This window comes from Tribolium madens, unplaced genomic scaffold, assembly GCF_015345945.1.
Source record: "Tribolium madens isolate multiple individuals breed KSU strain unplaced genomic scaffold, Tmad_KSU_1.1 Scaffold_2;HRSCAF=44;Tcas5.2_LGX, whole genome shotgun sequence".
NCBI classification, from domain to species: Eukaryota; Metazoa; Arthropoda; class Insecta; order Coleoptera; family Tenebrionidae; genus Tribolium; species Tribolium madens.
In genome coordinates, this window is record NW_025400995.1 from 1,812,881 (window position 1) to 1,829,418 (window position 16,538).

At 34.8% G+C, this 16,538-nt stretch overlaps 4 protein-coding genes across 10 annotated transcripts in view; 3 read left to right on the forward strand and 1 right to left on the reverse strand.

The window, feature by feature from the left end:
• Nucleotides 1–17: 17 nt before the first annotated feature.
• Nucleotides 18–1,033, forward strand: LOC123006751 (dual specificity protein phosphatase 3-like). Its single transcript, XM_044401489.1, has 4 exons — nt 18–231; nt 279–436; nt 486–709; nt 757–1,033. Exons 1-4 carry the CDS (start codon nt 208–210, stop codon nt 975–977), a joined length of 627 nt encoding a protein of 208 aa, XP_044257424.1. The 5' UTR covers nt 18–207; the 3' UTR covers nt 978–1,033.
• A 36-nt stretch (nt 1,034–1,069) lies between these two features.
• Nucleotides 1,070–4,105, reverse strand: LOC123006750 (ras-related protein Rab6). Of its 2 annotated transcripts, none has more exons than XM_044401487.1 (6): nt 3,910–4,105; nt 3,577–3,635; nt 2,960–3,119; nt 2,706–2,911; nt 2,594–2,660; nt 1,070–1,601 (listed from the first exon to the last, which is right to left on the reverse strand). In XM_044401487.1, the coding sequence occupies exons 1-6, from the start codon at nt 3,977–3,979 to the stop codon at nt 1,531–1,533; spliced, it is 633 nt and encodes a 210-aa protein (XP_044257422.1). In that variant the 5' UTR covers nt 3,980–4,105; the 3' UTR covers nt 1,070–1,530. The 2 variants fall into 2 exon arrangements, with proteins under 2 accessions (XP_044257422.1, XP_044257423.1); XM_044401488.1 differs by having other exon boundaries at nt 1,070–2,523.
• A 428-nt stretch (nt 4,106–4,533) lies between these two features.
• On the forward strand, nt 4,534–14,307 carry LOC123006749 (beta-arrestin-1-like). Of its 6 annotated transcripts, XM_044401481.1 has the most exons (14): nt 4,540–4,683; nt 4,733–4,757; nt 5,582–5,694; nt 8,072–8,184; nt 8,310–8,340; nt 8,398–8,458; nt 8,507–8,697; nt 8,750–8,940; nt 8,995–9,276; nt 11,277–11,420; nt 11,656–11,799; nt 12,426–12,512; nt 12,564–12,707; nt 12,763–14,307. In XM_044401481.1, exons 3-14 carry the CDS (start codon nt 5,617–5,619, stop codon nt 12,851–12,853), a joined length of 1,557 nt encoding a protein of 518 aa, XP_044257416.1. In that variant the 5' UTR covers nt 4,540–4,683; nt 4,733–4,757; nt 5,582–5,616; the 3' UTR covers nt 12,854–14,307. The 6 variants fall into 6 exon arrangements, with proteins under 6 accessions (XP_044257415.1, XP_044257418.1, XP_044257417.1 ...); XM_044401480.1 differs by having other exon boundaries at nt 4,534–4,757; XM_044401485.1 differs by lacking the exon at nt 5,582–5,694 and having other exon boundaries at nt 4,542–4,683.
• Nucleotides 14,308–14,773: 466 nt separating this feature from the next.
• The window catches only part of LOC123006688 (kinesin-like protein KLP2), a 3,853-nt gene continuing 2,088 nt past the window's right edge, over nt 14,774–16,538 (forward strand). The window contains exons 1-4 of the mRNA XM_044401368.1: nt 14,774–14,826; nt 15,822–16,053; nt 16,102–16,253; nt 16,299–16,522. Of these exons, the coding sequence (XP_044257303.1) occupies nt 14,774–14,826; nt 15,822–16,053; nt 16,102–16,253; nt 16,299–16,522 (661 nt within the window). The remainder of the gene's footprint in view (nt 14,827–15,821; nt 16,054–16,101; nt 16,254–16,298; nt 16,523–16,538) is intronic.

Consider the following 16,538-nt stretch of genomic DNA (forward strand, 5'->3'; position numbering starts at 1 on the left):
GTCGGTGATTAATTGCGTTCCCTTTTATGCGTATTCATCGTTATTCACTGGTTACGTTGTATTAGCCATTGTAAATGTTTGGCAAAACATCAAAAAATCTATTTTGGAAGTGGTCCGTTGCGTGTGTTCCAATTTTACCAACTCTCTTCATTTAACTAGTATTTTTAACCCACACACGTGAACCGATAACTAGTGAAACAAGCAAAAATGTGGCGTGAACGTGTTTACAACGTAAGCAGTGTCTTCGGTTGTTTGACGGACATTAACCACGTTTCTAGGGCACCCTCCGGCCCAAAACCGAAGAAGTTATAACCGGGGGTTACTTGAGCGATTTATTAGACGGTCTTAACTACACTGTGCCTACAAATTACTCAACGCGAGTATCCGAGGCACATGATGTGAATTTTATCACCACTGGTCTCTATTTGGGCGACAAGTAAATCCCCTGTGTTGGGTGAAAGCCCGTAAATTGTGCTTTTTTCCAGATATGCGGCCAAAGACAGGCGGTTTTTGCAACGGAACGGCTTCACGCATGTTTTGAACGCGGCGGAAGGTATCGACGAGTACCAAGTCAACACAAATCAATATTATTACAAAGATGCGAAAATAACATATCTGGGAATACCGGGACACGATAGGCCTTCTTGGAATATCTCTGTTTATTTTGATATAGCAGCGCGATTCATCGATCAGGCTGTTAAGAGCGGCGGTAGGTTAATTAATCAATTGAATTAATTATTTTTACTGCGATTCTAGGAAAAGTATTAGTGCATTGTGTGGTCGGGATATCGAGATCTGCGACCTTTGTTATTGCATATCTCATGATTTACAAAGGTATGAATGCGGCTGAAGCGCTGGATTTTGTGTTTAAAAAGAGGCGGGTGTACCCCAATCCCGGGTTTTTGAATCATTTGGCACAACTCAATTCTGTTTTGAACAAGACGCGGCAACCCACCTTCAAAAGTTATCTACTTTGATAGGAAACCGACTTTATTAGTTTGTAATAATGACGATAATAAAATTTTTGTTGGTATTTTTGTGTTTTATTGGGGTTATTTAAGAACAGTCCGTTTTTAAAATGTACTTTATTTTTTGATAAAAACTGAATAGTACATAACAACGTAACAAACAGAATGTTAGCTGTGGAATTTGCAATAGCATCCCGAAAATGAGGGTTTATGTACATCAGACTTTTGTAATTATTGTAATATTAGGTGCAATGATACATCATCAATGCCGAAGCTATAATTTGATTTTACATTTCCATATATAATAACACGAGTTGAGCTTAAAAATCGACAACAAATGAATAAGCAAAATGATTTTAATAGAAAAATTACAGGTCACCTCATACACAGTTTAAGTCTCGTTACATGAAAATGCAATTAATTGTAACAGTGGATGTTTCATGCCACACATAAAGTGCCAATCGCAAATAAATGTCACACTTATAGCTTTTCAACGTCAACATAGGCAGAGGCTACTTTGGTTGTTAGTTTAAACTAAATTCGAACAATTAATTCTAGGTTTTCAGCACATGCAGCCCCCTTCTGAGTCATGTTGGTCGTTTTGAAGCTGAGGTTGTGTTTGTAAGTCCACCGCTGCGCCCTTGTTAAGGAAAACCTCCCCAAACTTGCAACATGCACAAATCATTACGAAAAACTTTATTAAATGCTAACAATGTCAATAAATTACTACAATAAACCTAAAATTAATCGCACCACTTTGTACCAAAGCTTGCAAGTAAAATAATACATCATTTTAGTATCTTGTTATATTAAAAATAGTATAAACATCCAATATTGCTGGGCAAATATGTACAGAAGGAACTAATTAGCAATCAGCATACTAAACATGCAAGCTGTCCCAAGATAATGTTTAAAGCTGGGCCAATCTCATTGTGCGTTATGACACTAAAAATGTTTTTTTTTTATCAGCAAAAAAAGGAATGTGCTAACACCTAAATTTCATCATCACAAATTGAGCTTACATAATATCGACGATATCATATTGCAGGTTGAAACTTACATAAAGTGGTGAGTTGGTGTGATTCAGGCACGGTCACAGTCAACATTTATTTGAACCGATTATCAAATGGCTTAAACTATTAAGTGATATGTTTTTATTGAATTCTCCGATAATTTAGTTCAAATAAACGGCGTCCTTTTTGATTGATTTTTTTTCTAAATGTGTTAAATCAACTAAGTTAAAAACTGATTCGATAATATAAAACTTGTTTATAACGAAAGAATATCTAAATATGTAGTTTACACATAAATAATATATTACGATAGTTCCTAAATAATTAAGGCAATACTTTTATTAAGATGACAGTTAACACAGATGACAAATTCTCGAACTCAACTGAGCTGTTAATATTTACAAAGTTTTGTGGAAATTCTCGAATTTGTCACGATTTATATTTGTAGGGTCTACACAAAGTAAAAAAGTTGATTTAGCATGCACAGCCTCCGTCTGGATCTTTAACTTCGTTTGGTGTGTCTTTTAACACAACTTCTTGCACTAAGAAAAAACATTAAGGAAAATAAAAGTGCAAAATAAAAATCATGCACATGCATTGTTAAAAGGATACTGTCTTCTGGTGGTTTGTTTTCTGTTGAGTCCATCCCAGGCAACGCAGCGGCGACACGTCTAAACAACTGAAACGAATTTTAGCAAAAATAACACAAAACAACCCCAATTACCTGTTTAACATTATATCCAGCTTTCGCACTAGTTTCAATAAACATGACATTTAGTTCTTTCGCTTTTCGTTCGCCTTCTTCCGTGCTAACTTGTCTTTTATCAGAAAGATCTGTTTTATTGCCCACAAGCATTATAATCACATCGCTGCCTCTCTCCGTTCTCACATCATCGATCCATTTAGATGTTTGATGAAACGAATTGGCATCTAGAAAAAGTTCATTACCGCCGGTACTCCCCCCGAAATGATACAAACTTGTTATGTCATAGACTACGACAGCAACGGTTGAATCACGAATGTAGGAAGGTATTAATGATCTAAAGCGCTCCTGTCCGGCTGTATCCCACAATTGCAACCTCACAGTCCTGTCCTCCAAGTACATTGTCTTTGATAAGAAGTCAATTCCTATAGTCGCCTACAAAGTACCCATTAGTGTAACAAGGTTACCAACTAAGATTTTGAGTAAAGGATAAAAAAACACCTTCACCTTGAATCTATAAAACCGCGTAAACTTATCAAATTCCAGTAGGTGTAACATGTAGGTAGAATCGATCCATTTTTGTTAAAACTAGTCACGGCTTGCTGTGACAAACAATTGAAAATCGCTTTGAGACAATTTTTGATTTTGATTGGTTTTGTAATTGAATGGGAGGAGTTAGTTCACACGGCCTACTGTATCGATTTAAAGTTTTAAAGCGATCAATTTACTTATTTAAATTGTAATTTGAGCTATGGTAAATTAAAACCGTTTCGTTAGTAAGGTAGGGTAGCGAGTCTAATTATTTTGTGAAATTTACGAGCTTGATATTAAATTTTTGGTCCAATTAGATGGAAATCGGAATTGATGTGATAACAGAGCTTGTGGGACTTACCTGGTAGGTGTTATCAAAGCTGTCATACATAAACCTCGTAATTAGGGATGTTTTACCAACTGAAAAAAAAGTTTGGGTGAAAAATGTGATTCATAGTGATGATGAATGCTGATATAAGTTATCACTATTATCAAAACATAACCTAGAAATGATCTGTCATGTAGGATGACGAGTGGTCAAGTCGGGAAAATCGATATGAAAAACGAAGCCCTCGTTTAGAGTTTGTCAATCGATTAATTATAAAACAAATAAGCTGAATATTGTGAAATATGACATTTATTGATCAAGTCTACTAGGAAAGTTTACAACTCATCAAGAAACGTCAACACTTACCACTTTGTTCTCCTAAGAAAACTAATTTAAATTTTCGCAAGGGATTACCAAAGTCACCTGACGTCGACATTTTTTGTTAAAAACTTAACGATTCTTTTAAAAACCCTGCAAATTGCGAATTTCACAGTAAAATATCACAGGAAAACGAACTGTACCGACTACACCAATGACAGAATACGCCACGGTAGCGACTCGTAGCAACTCACCACTGCGCATGTCACAATTGGGAGTGACCAAAAAAATTAAAATCACAATCAACATATTCACAATACCATTGTAAAGCCCCCATTTATCACACCTAACCCTTCCATTGATACAAATTATTTCTCAACAAGATTAAATTTATTTAAAACAACTTTAAAATTCAAATTTTGGGTGAAGCGCGCGTCATGATTTGATTAAATTCCCCTAGAAGTGTCATTAAGTTGGCTACGAATTCAAAACCAAGCTACTTTTTCCCAGTCATGGATTTAATTTTTTGATTTTTTTTGTGTTTATTTTGAGTTTGTTTTGGGCACGGCGGCTTTAAATTGTGTTTTTGTGGGTGTGTTTTACCATCATGGTTGGTTGGTAGTCCTGAATCAGCATGCGCTTCAGTTACTTTATATCCCTACTCCACTCCCCAGTTTCACAGTTGGGAAGTTGGACAAGGCCCAAGGTGTTCTAATGGGCACAACATCGAATTGTTTGGGGTAGTGAAATCGTGAGTTTTGTGGATATTCACCGGTTGGTCTTGAAGTATTGAAAATCACACGTTTTGGAGCACCTCCTGGGGTAGTGTAGTTTTGTTGGTGTGCATTAAACGTCTACAGTTGAATTTTAGGCACTTCCAGGAAAATAGTGTACACGTAAGTGAAAATGAGTTTTTCGGAATTTGTTTTTGAGTTTGAAGGTCGTTGGGTTATTTTTGTTGGTTTGTAACGAGTGTGAAGAATTTTAATAACCTGTAAAATTTTGCCCGCAGAGTTTCGAGATTTGCTTTTGGATTTATGTGCTATTAAATTAATGAGCCGTTCGTAAACAGACCCCTTTTAATTAGACCAGGACGGACGAGGAAATTGATTCAGGACTGGAAGGCATTCTCTGGAGCGGATTGATAAAAACTATTCACGTATTTCTGAAATCACAGCAGTTTTTATGACGCATTGTAGTCAATTAAGCCTCATAAAGATGTGAAGACCCCATTTTGATTGGCCCTTGTGTGTGTTTAATAGTCAAATAAAGATAATGTTATACAGATACCGCTCCAAAACCCACCTCAAAGTTCTGAATCATCTGAATTCACCCAGAAAAGTCTCCTGTAATTACTGGGTGAATCATATTTCCCTCTTTGACATCTCAAACAAACAAGTCTCAAGTTCCGTTTTGTTTTAAACTTCCGAAATTAATTTCAGCTATCTTTTCATCAAGTCGGTGTTTAGCTTGAAATTGATTTATAAATTATGAAAGTGAAGAGCCGAGAAACGAGAATTATCTCTGACCAAAGGACATTAAGTTAAAAAGCCCCAAACCCACAACTCGGTTATCTCCCCAAAGGCCATTAATTCAATTCTAATCAGTCCGATCTTAAATTTTCATCAAAATCAATCGAAAACTTCATCAAAGCGAAAGTTTCACGGCAATTAACATTTGGTTTGCAACTAACTGAACTTAATTCAGACTGTCGTTTCAGGTCCGTCATTATGATTTTTTTTAATTTCGGGTAAAATGCACAGAAGTCATTTTTTCGCCTGGTTTGCAAACTTGTACAATGCTCGGATGGGCCACAATCAAATTGACAAACAGGTGAGTTGTGTGGTTTTCGGCTTTTTAATCAAACATCAGGCTAATTGATCAGAAAATATTGTTCAAACTTGCACCCGATTGGCCCTATAAACGAACTGATCACCTCGTTACACCAACACGTGATGTAATAGCGGCTCTTTGATTGCTCGTTACACCGGTTCATCAACGAAATCAGCACGAGGGAAACATCACTTCCCGATCATATACACAGGGTGTGCCACAAAACATTTCAAGTAAGATAAGATACCAGGAACATGGAAAAAATCTGTCAAAAAATTTTGACATTTGACATTTTTATACCTATTTATAAACGATTTTCATCTAGCCAACTTTGGAATTTTTTTTCATGTAACTTTATTTGTGCCGCTCTACTTTTTTCAAAGCTTTAGTTCTGTCATTAGTGTCACTTATTAATTAATAATAAATTGTTGTTAATTAAACTTTGATTGTTTCAACCCATTTCCAATAATAATTGATAGTAATGTATACTTTGGAAGAAAACAAGTTTATAATTGAAGGCGATTTTTTAATTTTGAGTTAAAACAAGTAGGTACCCCTATTTTCTTAAAGCGGCATTTTTATTTTACATGGAAAATTCACAGCTGGCTAGATGAAAATCATTTATAACCATTTTGTATATGTTTTTATTTAGTAAACTAGCTTGGAAAATTATTTTTTTAACAGAAATAAATAGTGCAAAATTTAAACTCTCATAATTCGAAATTTTTTAACATTTACCTGGTATTTTTCTCTGGGGCGCGAAACCTTTCAAGTAATTGTTGAGGCCCCGTTGTATACAGTATTTTTTCTACGATTACACGGTCGCATAAATATTTAAAAATAAAATTTTATCGTAGAGATAAATATAAATATTATTGATTTAGCATTACATCCGATGTTGTAGGTAGCAGGGCCCGCAATGGGGTTTTTCTAGCGTTTTTGTCGTTGTTATCGTTTGCGGTGTGGTTTTCAAGACGTCACATTTATTTATTTAAGTGGTAATACATCCGAGTTGATTTTCTGTTGATTAGTCAAAAGGGTGCATTTGAATGTAATGATGATTCAGATATTTTGTTGCTATTTTTGTCCGTATTGTCTGGTGTATTGCGTTTTAAGCTCGAAAATCCATTTTATGTGGAGTTTAGACTAGTTGCTAGGTGCGTCTATTTGAATAAATTCGAATTTATTTGTGTTTCCTTAGCATTTGAATCAATCATCGGTCAAGTGGCACCGGCGACGAATCGACTGATTTTTCCATTTTTAGTTTTATCAAACGCTAATTAGATTTTATCGAGTTGGACATATGGTCTATCACTGGTAAATTTTCATGTCATTGTTGTTACGATTATGGAAATGGCGAGTTTCAAATCATTTTCTTCCTTTGTTTATCTGCTTGTTTTTAAACGTCGATTTCCTTGCATACTAATGCTTGCGTCAACAGCATGAATATAAAAAATCAGCGCCGGATAACCGTGACTGGAAATTTTCGAATACAGCGGCCTAAAAGCCCGGGCTTTTAATTAAATTTCGCGATATTATTATGTTCTTTTGTGTTTAACACGCTCGCACTACCCTACATTTAAATTTTCAGCTTTTGTTCCTTGTTTTTAGCAAATGGAATTAGCACGGGACACTAATCATATTTAAAAGTCTGTGTGATCAGTTTGAGTACTGAAATAGCCGTTTCAAAACTGGTTTTGGGGTAATTTTCGTTGCACGGTTGGTAGAGTCAAATATTACCAACAGGTGTCTCCGAATTAATGAATCGAATAATTGTCGCAAATAAAATTCAATATCAAGTATTGCAGTTCTGTTTTATTTTCTCTCGCTGACATGTGTTTATAATTCGAATGTAATTATGCTGTTACTGACAGTTTCCGTGATATAAATGCGAATTCTTTTTCGATCAGTTGTTTTCTCCTTTGTATTCGGAAAATACAGTTTGACAAATTTATGAAAGGAGGAATCTTTTGTATTATTTTTCCGTGTTTGTGAGAGTATGAATGGAAATTGGATTTTATTTAAGAATTGCAACTGTCAGATAGCAATTGAGTTGAAAAAAATTCGGCGGATCGGATAGAGATCAATAAAGCGATGAATGAGATCTTAACTTTGTCACAAAAGTTTTAAATTAGATTTGAGTCCCCAATCATAAGTGCAAATACCAGATCAATAGGTTTCTCGTTGTAAATATTTTGGCGATTTCTTCCAGTTGGTTTATTTTTGACACGTTGTTTATTCAATCTGTGGTTAATTAGCGGAAGTTTTAAAAAGCGATTTTTCGCGTTGATTCATTGTAATTGTTATTGCTTTGATTTATAAATTAAGACGTTGCGTCAGAAATTCATTTATTCATTCACTTGAAAATTATTTCTAGATCAGACTGGAGGGGCACAACGTGCCCTCGCTTTGTCAACCAGACCCTGGCATCACGTTGGCTCCTTCTAGCCCCGATATGGACGATGGCAGTAGTAAGAGACAAGCCACAAGGTACGTTTTTAACCGAAATTTGATTAGACACAAATATAATTTCCCACTTTTCTTTGCTTGCGGGACTAAAATTACACTTTAATGGAATAATTCGATTTTAAAAAGCTCTTTTTTCATCCTTTTAGGGTTTTTAAGAAAAGTTCCCCCAATGGAAAGGTACGCATTGATTTTTTGATTTTTACATCGTTTGATTTTTTATCGTCGATTTTTCAGATAACGGTTTATTTAGGGAAACGGGATTTCGTGGATCATATAGACCACGTGGATCCAATAGGTGGGTGCATTCGAATTTGTTCCTCACCTCGATTGAGTCGTTTTTTAGATGGTGTTGTTCTCATCGATCCTGATTATGTAAAAGATAGGAAAGTTTTTGGCCATGTCCTGGCTGCGTTCAGGTACGGCCGAGAAGACTTAGACGTTTTAGGTTTAACGTTTCGTAAAGACCTGTATTTAGCAGCTGAACAGATTTACCCACCGGAAAGTAAAAACAAAAGAGAGTTGACTAGGCTACAGGTGGGGGGTTTCAGTCGAATTGGGGCGGCACAAATTGATTGCGTTTTTTCAGGAACGCTTAATTAAAAAATTGGGACCAAACGCTTATCCATTTTATTTCGAATTGCCGCCACATTGTCCCGCATCTGTAACACTTCAGCCTGCTCCAGGCGATACGGGCAAACCGTGTGGTGTCGATTATGAACTTAAAGCGTTTGTTGGCGAATCACAAGATGACAAACCCCACAAAAGGAATTCGGTTCGGTTAGTGTGCGTGTCTGTCTTTTTCCCTAATTTAAAAGCTTTTACGTAACGCAGATTGGCTATTCGTAAGATAATGTATGCACCAAGCAAGCAGGGAGAACAGCCGTCAGTTGAAGTTAGTAAGGAGTTTATGATGAGTCCGAATAAATTACATTTAGAAGCTTCGTTAGACAAGGAACTTTACCATCATGGAGAAAATATCGCTGTCAATGTTCACATAGCCAACAATTCCAATCGGTCCGTTAAGAAAATTAAAGTTTCCGTTCGGCAATTTGCCGACATTTGCCTTTTTTCTACCGCTCAGTATAAATGTATAGTTGCCGAAACGGAAAGCGAGTAAGTTGGTTTTTCTCACATTATTCAATAAAAACGAACTGTTTTACTCCTTTATCAAAGTGGTAGGTGTTTGTTGACAACTGTCAATCGGCGATGTAAACAAACAAAATGTTTGTTTTGTCATACATTTTCATCATTTATTACTATTTAGTCAAATCCAGAATCAGTGTGAAAGACAACTAAATAAACAAATCGATGGGTTTTTATACAAGGTGTTTCAGAACTCGCGCCCCAGAGAAAAATGCCAAGTAAGCTAAGATACCAGGAACGTGGAAATAGCATAACATTTTTTTCACTACTAGCCAGAAATATAACGATAAAAATATAACCTTACTTAATGGACATGTTGCTTCAGACGTAACAACTACTATTTTTGTTAATTCATTATTACCTACAGTAATTAAATCCTTACCTGAGTTGGAAGTATTTTTGATTCTTATCGTAAATGAGGTTGTCATTTTTGTACTTCTGCATCCATTAAAGGATTTTCAAACTTCATAATTTGATATATTATTTAAAATAACAAAGAAACTGCAAAGAAAAGGGAAAAAGTGTTAAAATAAAATGCCCTACTACCGGTAGTATTTCAACATGGAATATACCCATTTGTTTTGACAGTTTTGACATAATTTTTTCATTTTAGTGTGCATCAAGTAGGTCGTAGAAGTCTAAATGCATCATTAATATTATTCAGAACAAATTTAATCACATCAATATTGACAAAACTTTTTAAGTTTGCCACCCTATGTTAATTTTAATTATTTTTGCTACATTTATTTAGCAAAATATTTTTTATGTAAGATTGAGGTTAGGATTGTTTGAATTTTCGTATAGTTGACATCCTTTTCAACGACTACTTCGATGCACATTAATATGAAAACGAGTATAAAAAGAAGAATTAGAGGTGGGATTATTCTGTTTTTGAATAATACAGAAGGATTAGAGGTGGGATTATTCTGTTTTTGAATAAGAGAGTTCAAGTTTTTTTTATTTAACTTTGCATTAAGTTCATCTCCAAATACTAGTGATGGTAAAAATTTTAAATAACATTTGTATCAATGGAATATCCTCCAATATCAGTATTTACCCACCTCTAATCCATTATTAAAAATGATTATTGACCACTAGGAGAGAAAAACTTCACAACCTCCCGACAAACTAAATAATGGTATCTTTTACAACTACTAGTAGTGAAAAATAGTATATTAAAGAACAAGTTTTATAAGGGTTGATTTGGCGCACGAATTCCAAGTTAGAAATCGAGCCGTAGGCGAGTGCGCCAATGCCATTATAAAACGAGTATTTTATGCTATTTTTTCTAATTTGCGCCCCCTTTTTTCTTATTTTAATTAAAAAAAATATATTTTTGTCGCCTGTTAGTTGGTATCGGTTGGTAACACTCGGCGCCCACCTGATTTTTTGAATCATTTCTGCCGTCTGTCATTAAAAATAAAATTTACAAATTATTAGTTATTAGTGTTACAACATAATAATAATAAATAAAATATGAGCCAACAGAATTTAGTTTGCACTCCGCCCGAAATTCGTGAAATTGACGAAGCAACAACGCAAAATTTGTTACCTGACAAGTCAGAAGCGGCATACAAAATCTAAATAACCCTAAATTCATTAAAGTACAGAGTGCTTTTATAGATAGCCATAAACGACTCCTACTGAAAGACGTTAATAAACGCAAATTAGAAAAAAATTCTTTCTGTCAAAAAATTTCGACATTTATTTTTTGACATTTGACTTATTTATTTATTACCGATGATTTTGTATATGTTTTTTCGTAATTATTTAGTAATGGTTGCCAATAAAAACCACAGATACGTTACAATTCAGGATACAGCTTGTTTGTTTCTTCTTTTTTAACATTTTTTTCCATGTTCCTGGTACCTAATCTTAGTTGGCATTTGTCAATTTTAAGCGTCTACCAGTTTGATGATCTGCTGTCGATTGTGCTAGGGTTTGAAATATTGAGGGTATTGTATGTGTAGTGCAGGTTGTCCGATCCCGCAGGGATGTACGTTGAATAAGGTGTTCTCAGTAAGGCCGCTTTTGGCCAATAACAAGGACAAAAGAGGTTTGGCCTTAGACGGCCAACTAAAGCACGAGGACACGAATTTGGCCTCGTCCACTATGTGAGTTAATCTGCAGCTCGCCTTCCCTAACCATTGACAGTAAAAAACCAAGTCACTGATTGCAGTATTGTAGTATAAAAAAACGGTTCATATAAATATATCCCAAAGAACCAGTTTTCTAGGTGTTGGTTTTTGCATGCTGCCCGACAAAGTAAGGGCGATGGGATTGCAGTGTGCAGATTTTGAAAGTGTGGTGTGCATATTTTTGATTTATTTTTTGATTTGGTTTGGGTAGAGAAGGCTGTCCCATCGGCCCAGGCTTCACTTTGAGCAAAGTGTTCACTCTAACACCTCTTCTGGCCAATAATAAGGATAAGTGGGGCCTCGCCTTGGACGGACAATTAAAGCACGAGGATACTAACTTAGCATCGAGCACTTTGTAAGTCAACAATATTGTTACATTCGCCTCCATCTTTTTGCCAATTATATATATATATATGTATTTTTTTAAAATGCTTAATGCCTGGACGGAATTTTTGACACGTTTCTAGAGAGTTACGTTCGGATTTTTTTCAAGTTAACATGGCTTTTTTAGAAACGTTATAAACGAAATAAATGTTTTCTTTTTGAGTAATAATTAATGTGCATGATAATTCGAGAAATGCATTTACTTTGTTAGTTTAGAAGCTCAGCACATTATATGGAAATGGCAATTTCAGAGGCAAGTTCATTTTTACTGTTTACACAAAAAACATTCTATTATCACGTAATAATTACACGGAATTAACTCAACTGTGATAATACGATGTTTTATGAGAATTTGATTGCATTTGTTGGTGCATAATGGAAAAAAAAAACCCTTAAGTAAACTCATTTTACATAAATACATTTAGTTTGCTCCCTTTTCAATTAATTTTTTCTCTACAATTAGACAAACGAAATTTTATTAATTGGCTATCTTATCCTTATTTCATCGCCAGAATCTCACCCCACGTGCATGTTCATGTAAAATTGCATGAGTTAATTTCAAGTCTTTGGTCAAATTTTTACAATAGACAATTACAGAGTTGCTGATCCGTCTCAAAGAGAAAATTTGGGGATTATTGTCCAATATAAAGTTAAAGTAAAATTATGTTTAGGAGCTCTGGGAGGGTAAGTCGAGGAAAATAAAAATTACACTTGGGGGAAAAATTCATGTTTAAGGGATCTAGTAGCCGAACTTCCATTTATTTTAATGCACCCCAAACCCGAGGAAGAAACACCCCCTCCAACTTCTGTTTCGCGTCGTTCTAGTAAAGATGTGGGGGCTGATGTCCCCGTCGACGCCAATTTGATTCAGTTGGATGCGTATGTGTCAATTGTGTGATGTGGTAATTTCTGATGATTAATTTCGTTGATTTAGGGATGAAAATAATTTGCAAGATCACGACGACGACATTATTTTCGAAGATTTTGCTCGGCTTCGGTTAAAAGGAGGTGAGACTGACGCATGAAAGAAGGTACAGGCTCAGGCTATGCAGCCTGCCCGTCCATTCCAACCCATACGTACTGATGTGTATATCAGCTGCGATTAGGTGTGAACCCATGATCCAAGTGTGTGCCCTAGTCATCGGCTGTGCTGCCAGTCACAACCAGAATGCACCCATTTACCCATCCAGGGCAGGCGTTTTTAACGTACTTTTTGCATTTTGGGCACTCGTAGTTTAATTGCTTTGAATTTTTTTTTCAAATGGAATACTAGTCAAGTGTTTGAGTGCCGCGATTAAAAACCCCTGCCCTACACAAATACTTTAGTTTCGTTTTCAAACCTCTGTAAAATAGCTTATCTCAAATCAAACTTGATTTCTTATCATTTCTGTACCTAGATTGAATTCTATACCTATTATCAGAAGCGCAGAGTTGGCTAATTGAGTAGTGTTTTTTGTATGTTTGCATTAATTTAGTGGTGTTAGTGTTTATATAAAATTGTGCACAATTTAACTGGCTGTATTTATTTCTTTTGTAAATAATTATTTCCATTTTCATTTTCCTCTCGCTCTTATAATGGGTGTAAAAGTTTAAATTACTCGCAGAAAATAATAAAATAACGCTACATACTAATTTTACAATTAAATGATAACTTTGTACTGAATTTAATTAATAAGTATTTTGTATTACTTTTTTAAAGCACTTTTATACTCAAATATAAAGTACTGACTATTGGTTGTAGTCATAAATGTAAAAAAGGCTGATAACAACAAATTAAATATATTTTTGTGTCAGAAATTGGATTGGATGAATGATCAGCATTGATTGTGATTACAACCATAGATTTTTTGGGTAATTAGTTAAGTGCTACTGTTACCTAAATGCAGTTCAACACAAAAACGTTTTTAGGGTTAATGTTCGTAAAAATGTATGTATGTTCCTCTTTCTGTATACACAAAGCTTTTCTTGAAATTATTTATGTGCTATCTTTGCCGTGTTTTGTATGTTGTCTTTAGCATTGATCAAACTGACTCATGCATTTATTTCAATGCCACAAGGAGAAAATATTTATCACTACGCAAAAACATTCTTTTCATGCATACTTACTTAGATAATTTGCTGTAAAAGCAGTATTGTATTTATTAATACTTGTGATACTTTAATTTTACGCTCAATTCAAATACACAAATTATTTTCTAATCATATCGGTTTGTATTTTCCAACAATGTATTTTTTCACACACGTTGTGCCTTGTGATAAATCTATTTTCTTCACACTATTTAATCATCGTTCTTTTTCTGACCATCATCAAATGTCGCCGCAAAACTGTCTATTCTACCTATTAATACATGTTTTTTTTAATTTCTCGTTATTTTGTTTTTTCGAAGTATACTAGACTTGCATTTTCGTTCTTTAAGTTCTTATGTAATATTCTGTAAGATAATTGTGTATACTAAGTAAATAAAATAAATTAGGAGTACAACGATTTTCACTGAACCCTTTCATCCCTCTTGTCCTCCACCACTGGTTTGGTTGCTACCACGGACAAGGATTTTTATGGTTTAAATCAAAATACAGACAAACTAACAAAAAATTAATACTATATTACACTTTAATTATAGGCAACCAGTATTACAATTATGTTTTATGGCTGTTTTAACTATCATTTTTGCACAATTATGAAATTTTAATTTAGATGTGCTTGACAACACTTAAAAATTTTGTATTTTATTTTATTAAAGTTTTATTGACAAAAATAAATTCCGACAACCCCGAGTGGGGGTGATTTTTTACTGTATTTCGTGACTGCGGATTGGCATTCCTTTTGCAATTTGACTTTGTAACGGTCATTTAGTTTTTGAAAGTGTTTGATAGTGTTTGTGATTTAATTTTTAAAACAAAACCTGAAAAAGTGGTAATAACTGCACCCTTGTCTACTATACACAATGGCTGAAGGCAATAATCCGTTATTTCACATCCAGGTCTATGTTAGACAAAGGTGAGTTTTATTTTTGGTAAATTTTTACTTTAGCTACATCTGGAATTTTGGATTTTTTCTTTTTGCATTTTGCTTTAAGAAGCTTCTAGATTGATGATATGATCTTGAAAGTTTGTGCAAATGCTCCGTTTTCGAAATAATTACCTGTAATGACATTGACTTTTTTTTTGCTGTAAAAAGTCACCGGCAAAATTATCGCGTCACATTAGAAAAGTGATTTTTTATTGAAATAATGCTTAAAAAAATAAATGAATCAAAATTAATTGATTAGCTAATTAAATTAAACTACAATTTAATGATTGTCAAAAGAAACAAAAAAGCGAATTTCGTGCGGATCAGTTCTTTAGCTTAGATAAGCTTTTCTTACATTCCTAGTATTGCCTCCTCGAGCCTGGAAAGAAGCGCACTTTTTTATTATTGTCTCTACGAAATTAGTGGTGATTTTGATCCACACCAATTTTTTTTTGAAAAATCCATAGTCGATTGAGTTACTCGATAATTCTATATCATCAATTATACTATTTTTTTACTATTTTCAGAACCCTTTAGCCATTGAATCTTAAAATTTAAGTGATGCGATAATTATACCGGTCAGTGTATAAACAAAAAAATAACTACAAACTAAACACGGGGTGCAGAGCGCCCCAGCGAATGAAAAGAGAAGAATACCCCTCGATTAACCAATGAGATAGGCGTTTTTATGGAGTTTTTAAATTCAACGTCCGCCATGATGTCACTTATCAAAAGTGAGTGAAAATAAAATTTGGTTTTTTATTGTTATTTTCAATTTGCACAAGAAAATTCATAGTGTGCTGTCATTGAGGCATTAAGAGGAAAGGTTTGGCGGAAGTTTTAGGTTGAAATTCTAGAAGTAGTTAAAGTAAACAAATTTTTTTTCTTTAATAAAACATCTCAATTAATTGAATGCGACATTACAGACCCTACTTAAAAAGTGAAATTCGTGCCAAGGAAACTCCCATTATTAAATTTTCAAGTCAAACCGAACTCTGGCTTAAGCATGGGGCAAGTGAAAAAAACTATACTTTCGATAAAGTTTTCGGGTGTGGAGCGTCACAAGCCGAGGTTTATGACGTTGTTGTGCGCCCCTTGGTCGACTCGATGCTCTTAGGGTGCACTTGCACTGTTTTTGCGTACGGACCGACTGGAACGGGCAAAACTTACACCATGGTTGGGGACACAGTCAATCCGTCCGTTGATTTTATTAACGTAAATATGGGCAACTCAATGGGGCTATTATTGTCATGATCATTTTAGGACTCTTCGGTGGGAATGGTACCAAGGGCGGCGACTGATATTTTTAATAAACTATCGCAACTTGGGGTTGAATACAACGTAAATGTTTCCTATGTTGAGATATACAATGAAGAAATCCGCGACCTTTTATTCTCCGACAGCCCTTGTTTGAGGTAAAAACACACTTGTGGTTTCGAGTAAGACCATTTTTTATTTAGAATCTACGATGACCCGGACAATAAGGGGGCCACATGCATCAAGGGCGTGTCTGAAGTGCCGGTGAAAGATTGCAACGAACTATTTGAAATGTTGATGATTGGAGCTAATTATCGTCATATCGGTTCCACTAACATAAACCGTCACAGCTCACGTTCTCATACCATTTTTACTATTGTTGTTACCATTCGAGAAGTAACCAATGGTGAAGAGATTGTTAAAACTGGTAAAATCCATTTGAT

Coding starts and splice junctions, on each gene's coding strand:
- LOC123006751 (XM_044401489.1), top strand. CDS start 208: ATGTGGCGTGAACGTGTTTACAAC. Junction 232..278: donor GGCGTGAACGTGTTTACAAC/GTAAGCAGTGTC, acceptor CCACGTTTCTAG/GGCACCCTCCGGCCCAAAAC. Junction 437..485: donor GGTCTCTATTTGGGCGACAA/GTAAATCCCCTG, acceptor GCTTTTTTCCAG/ATATGCGGCCAAAGACAGGC.
- LOC123006750 (XM_044401487.1), bottom strand. CDS start 3,979: ATGTCGACGTCAGGTGACTTTGGTAATCCCTTGCGAAAATTTAAATTA. Junction 3,636..3,909: donor TTTCTTAGGAGAACAAAGTG/GTAAGTGTTGAC, acceptor CTTTTTTTTCAG/TTGGTAAAACATCCCTAATT. Junction 2,912..2,959: donor CGTAGTCTATGACATAACAA/GTTTGTATCATT, acceptor AACTTTTTCTAG/ATGCCAATTCGTTTCATCAA.
- LOC123006749 (XM_044401480.1), top strand. CDS start 5,617: ATGCACAGAAGTCATTTTTTCGCCTGGTTTGCAAACTTGTACAATGCT. Junction 9,277..11,276: donor GTTGCCGAAACGGAAAGCGA/GTAAGTTGGTTT, acceptor TTGTATGTGTAG/TGCAGGTTGTCCGATCCCGC. Junction 12,513..12,563: donor TGTTTAGGAGCTCTGGGAGG/GTAAGTCGAGGA, acceptor TTCATGTTTAAG/GGATCTAGTAGCCGAACTTC.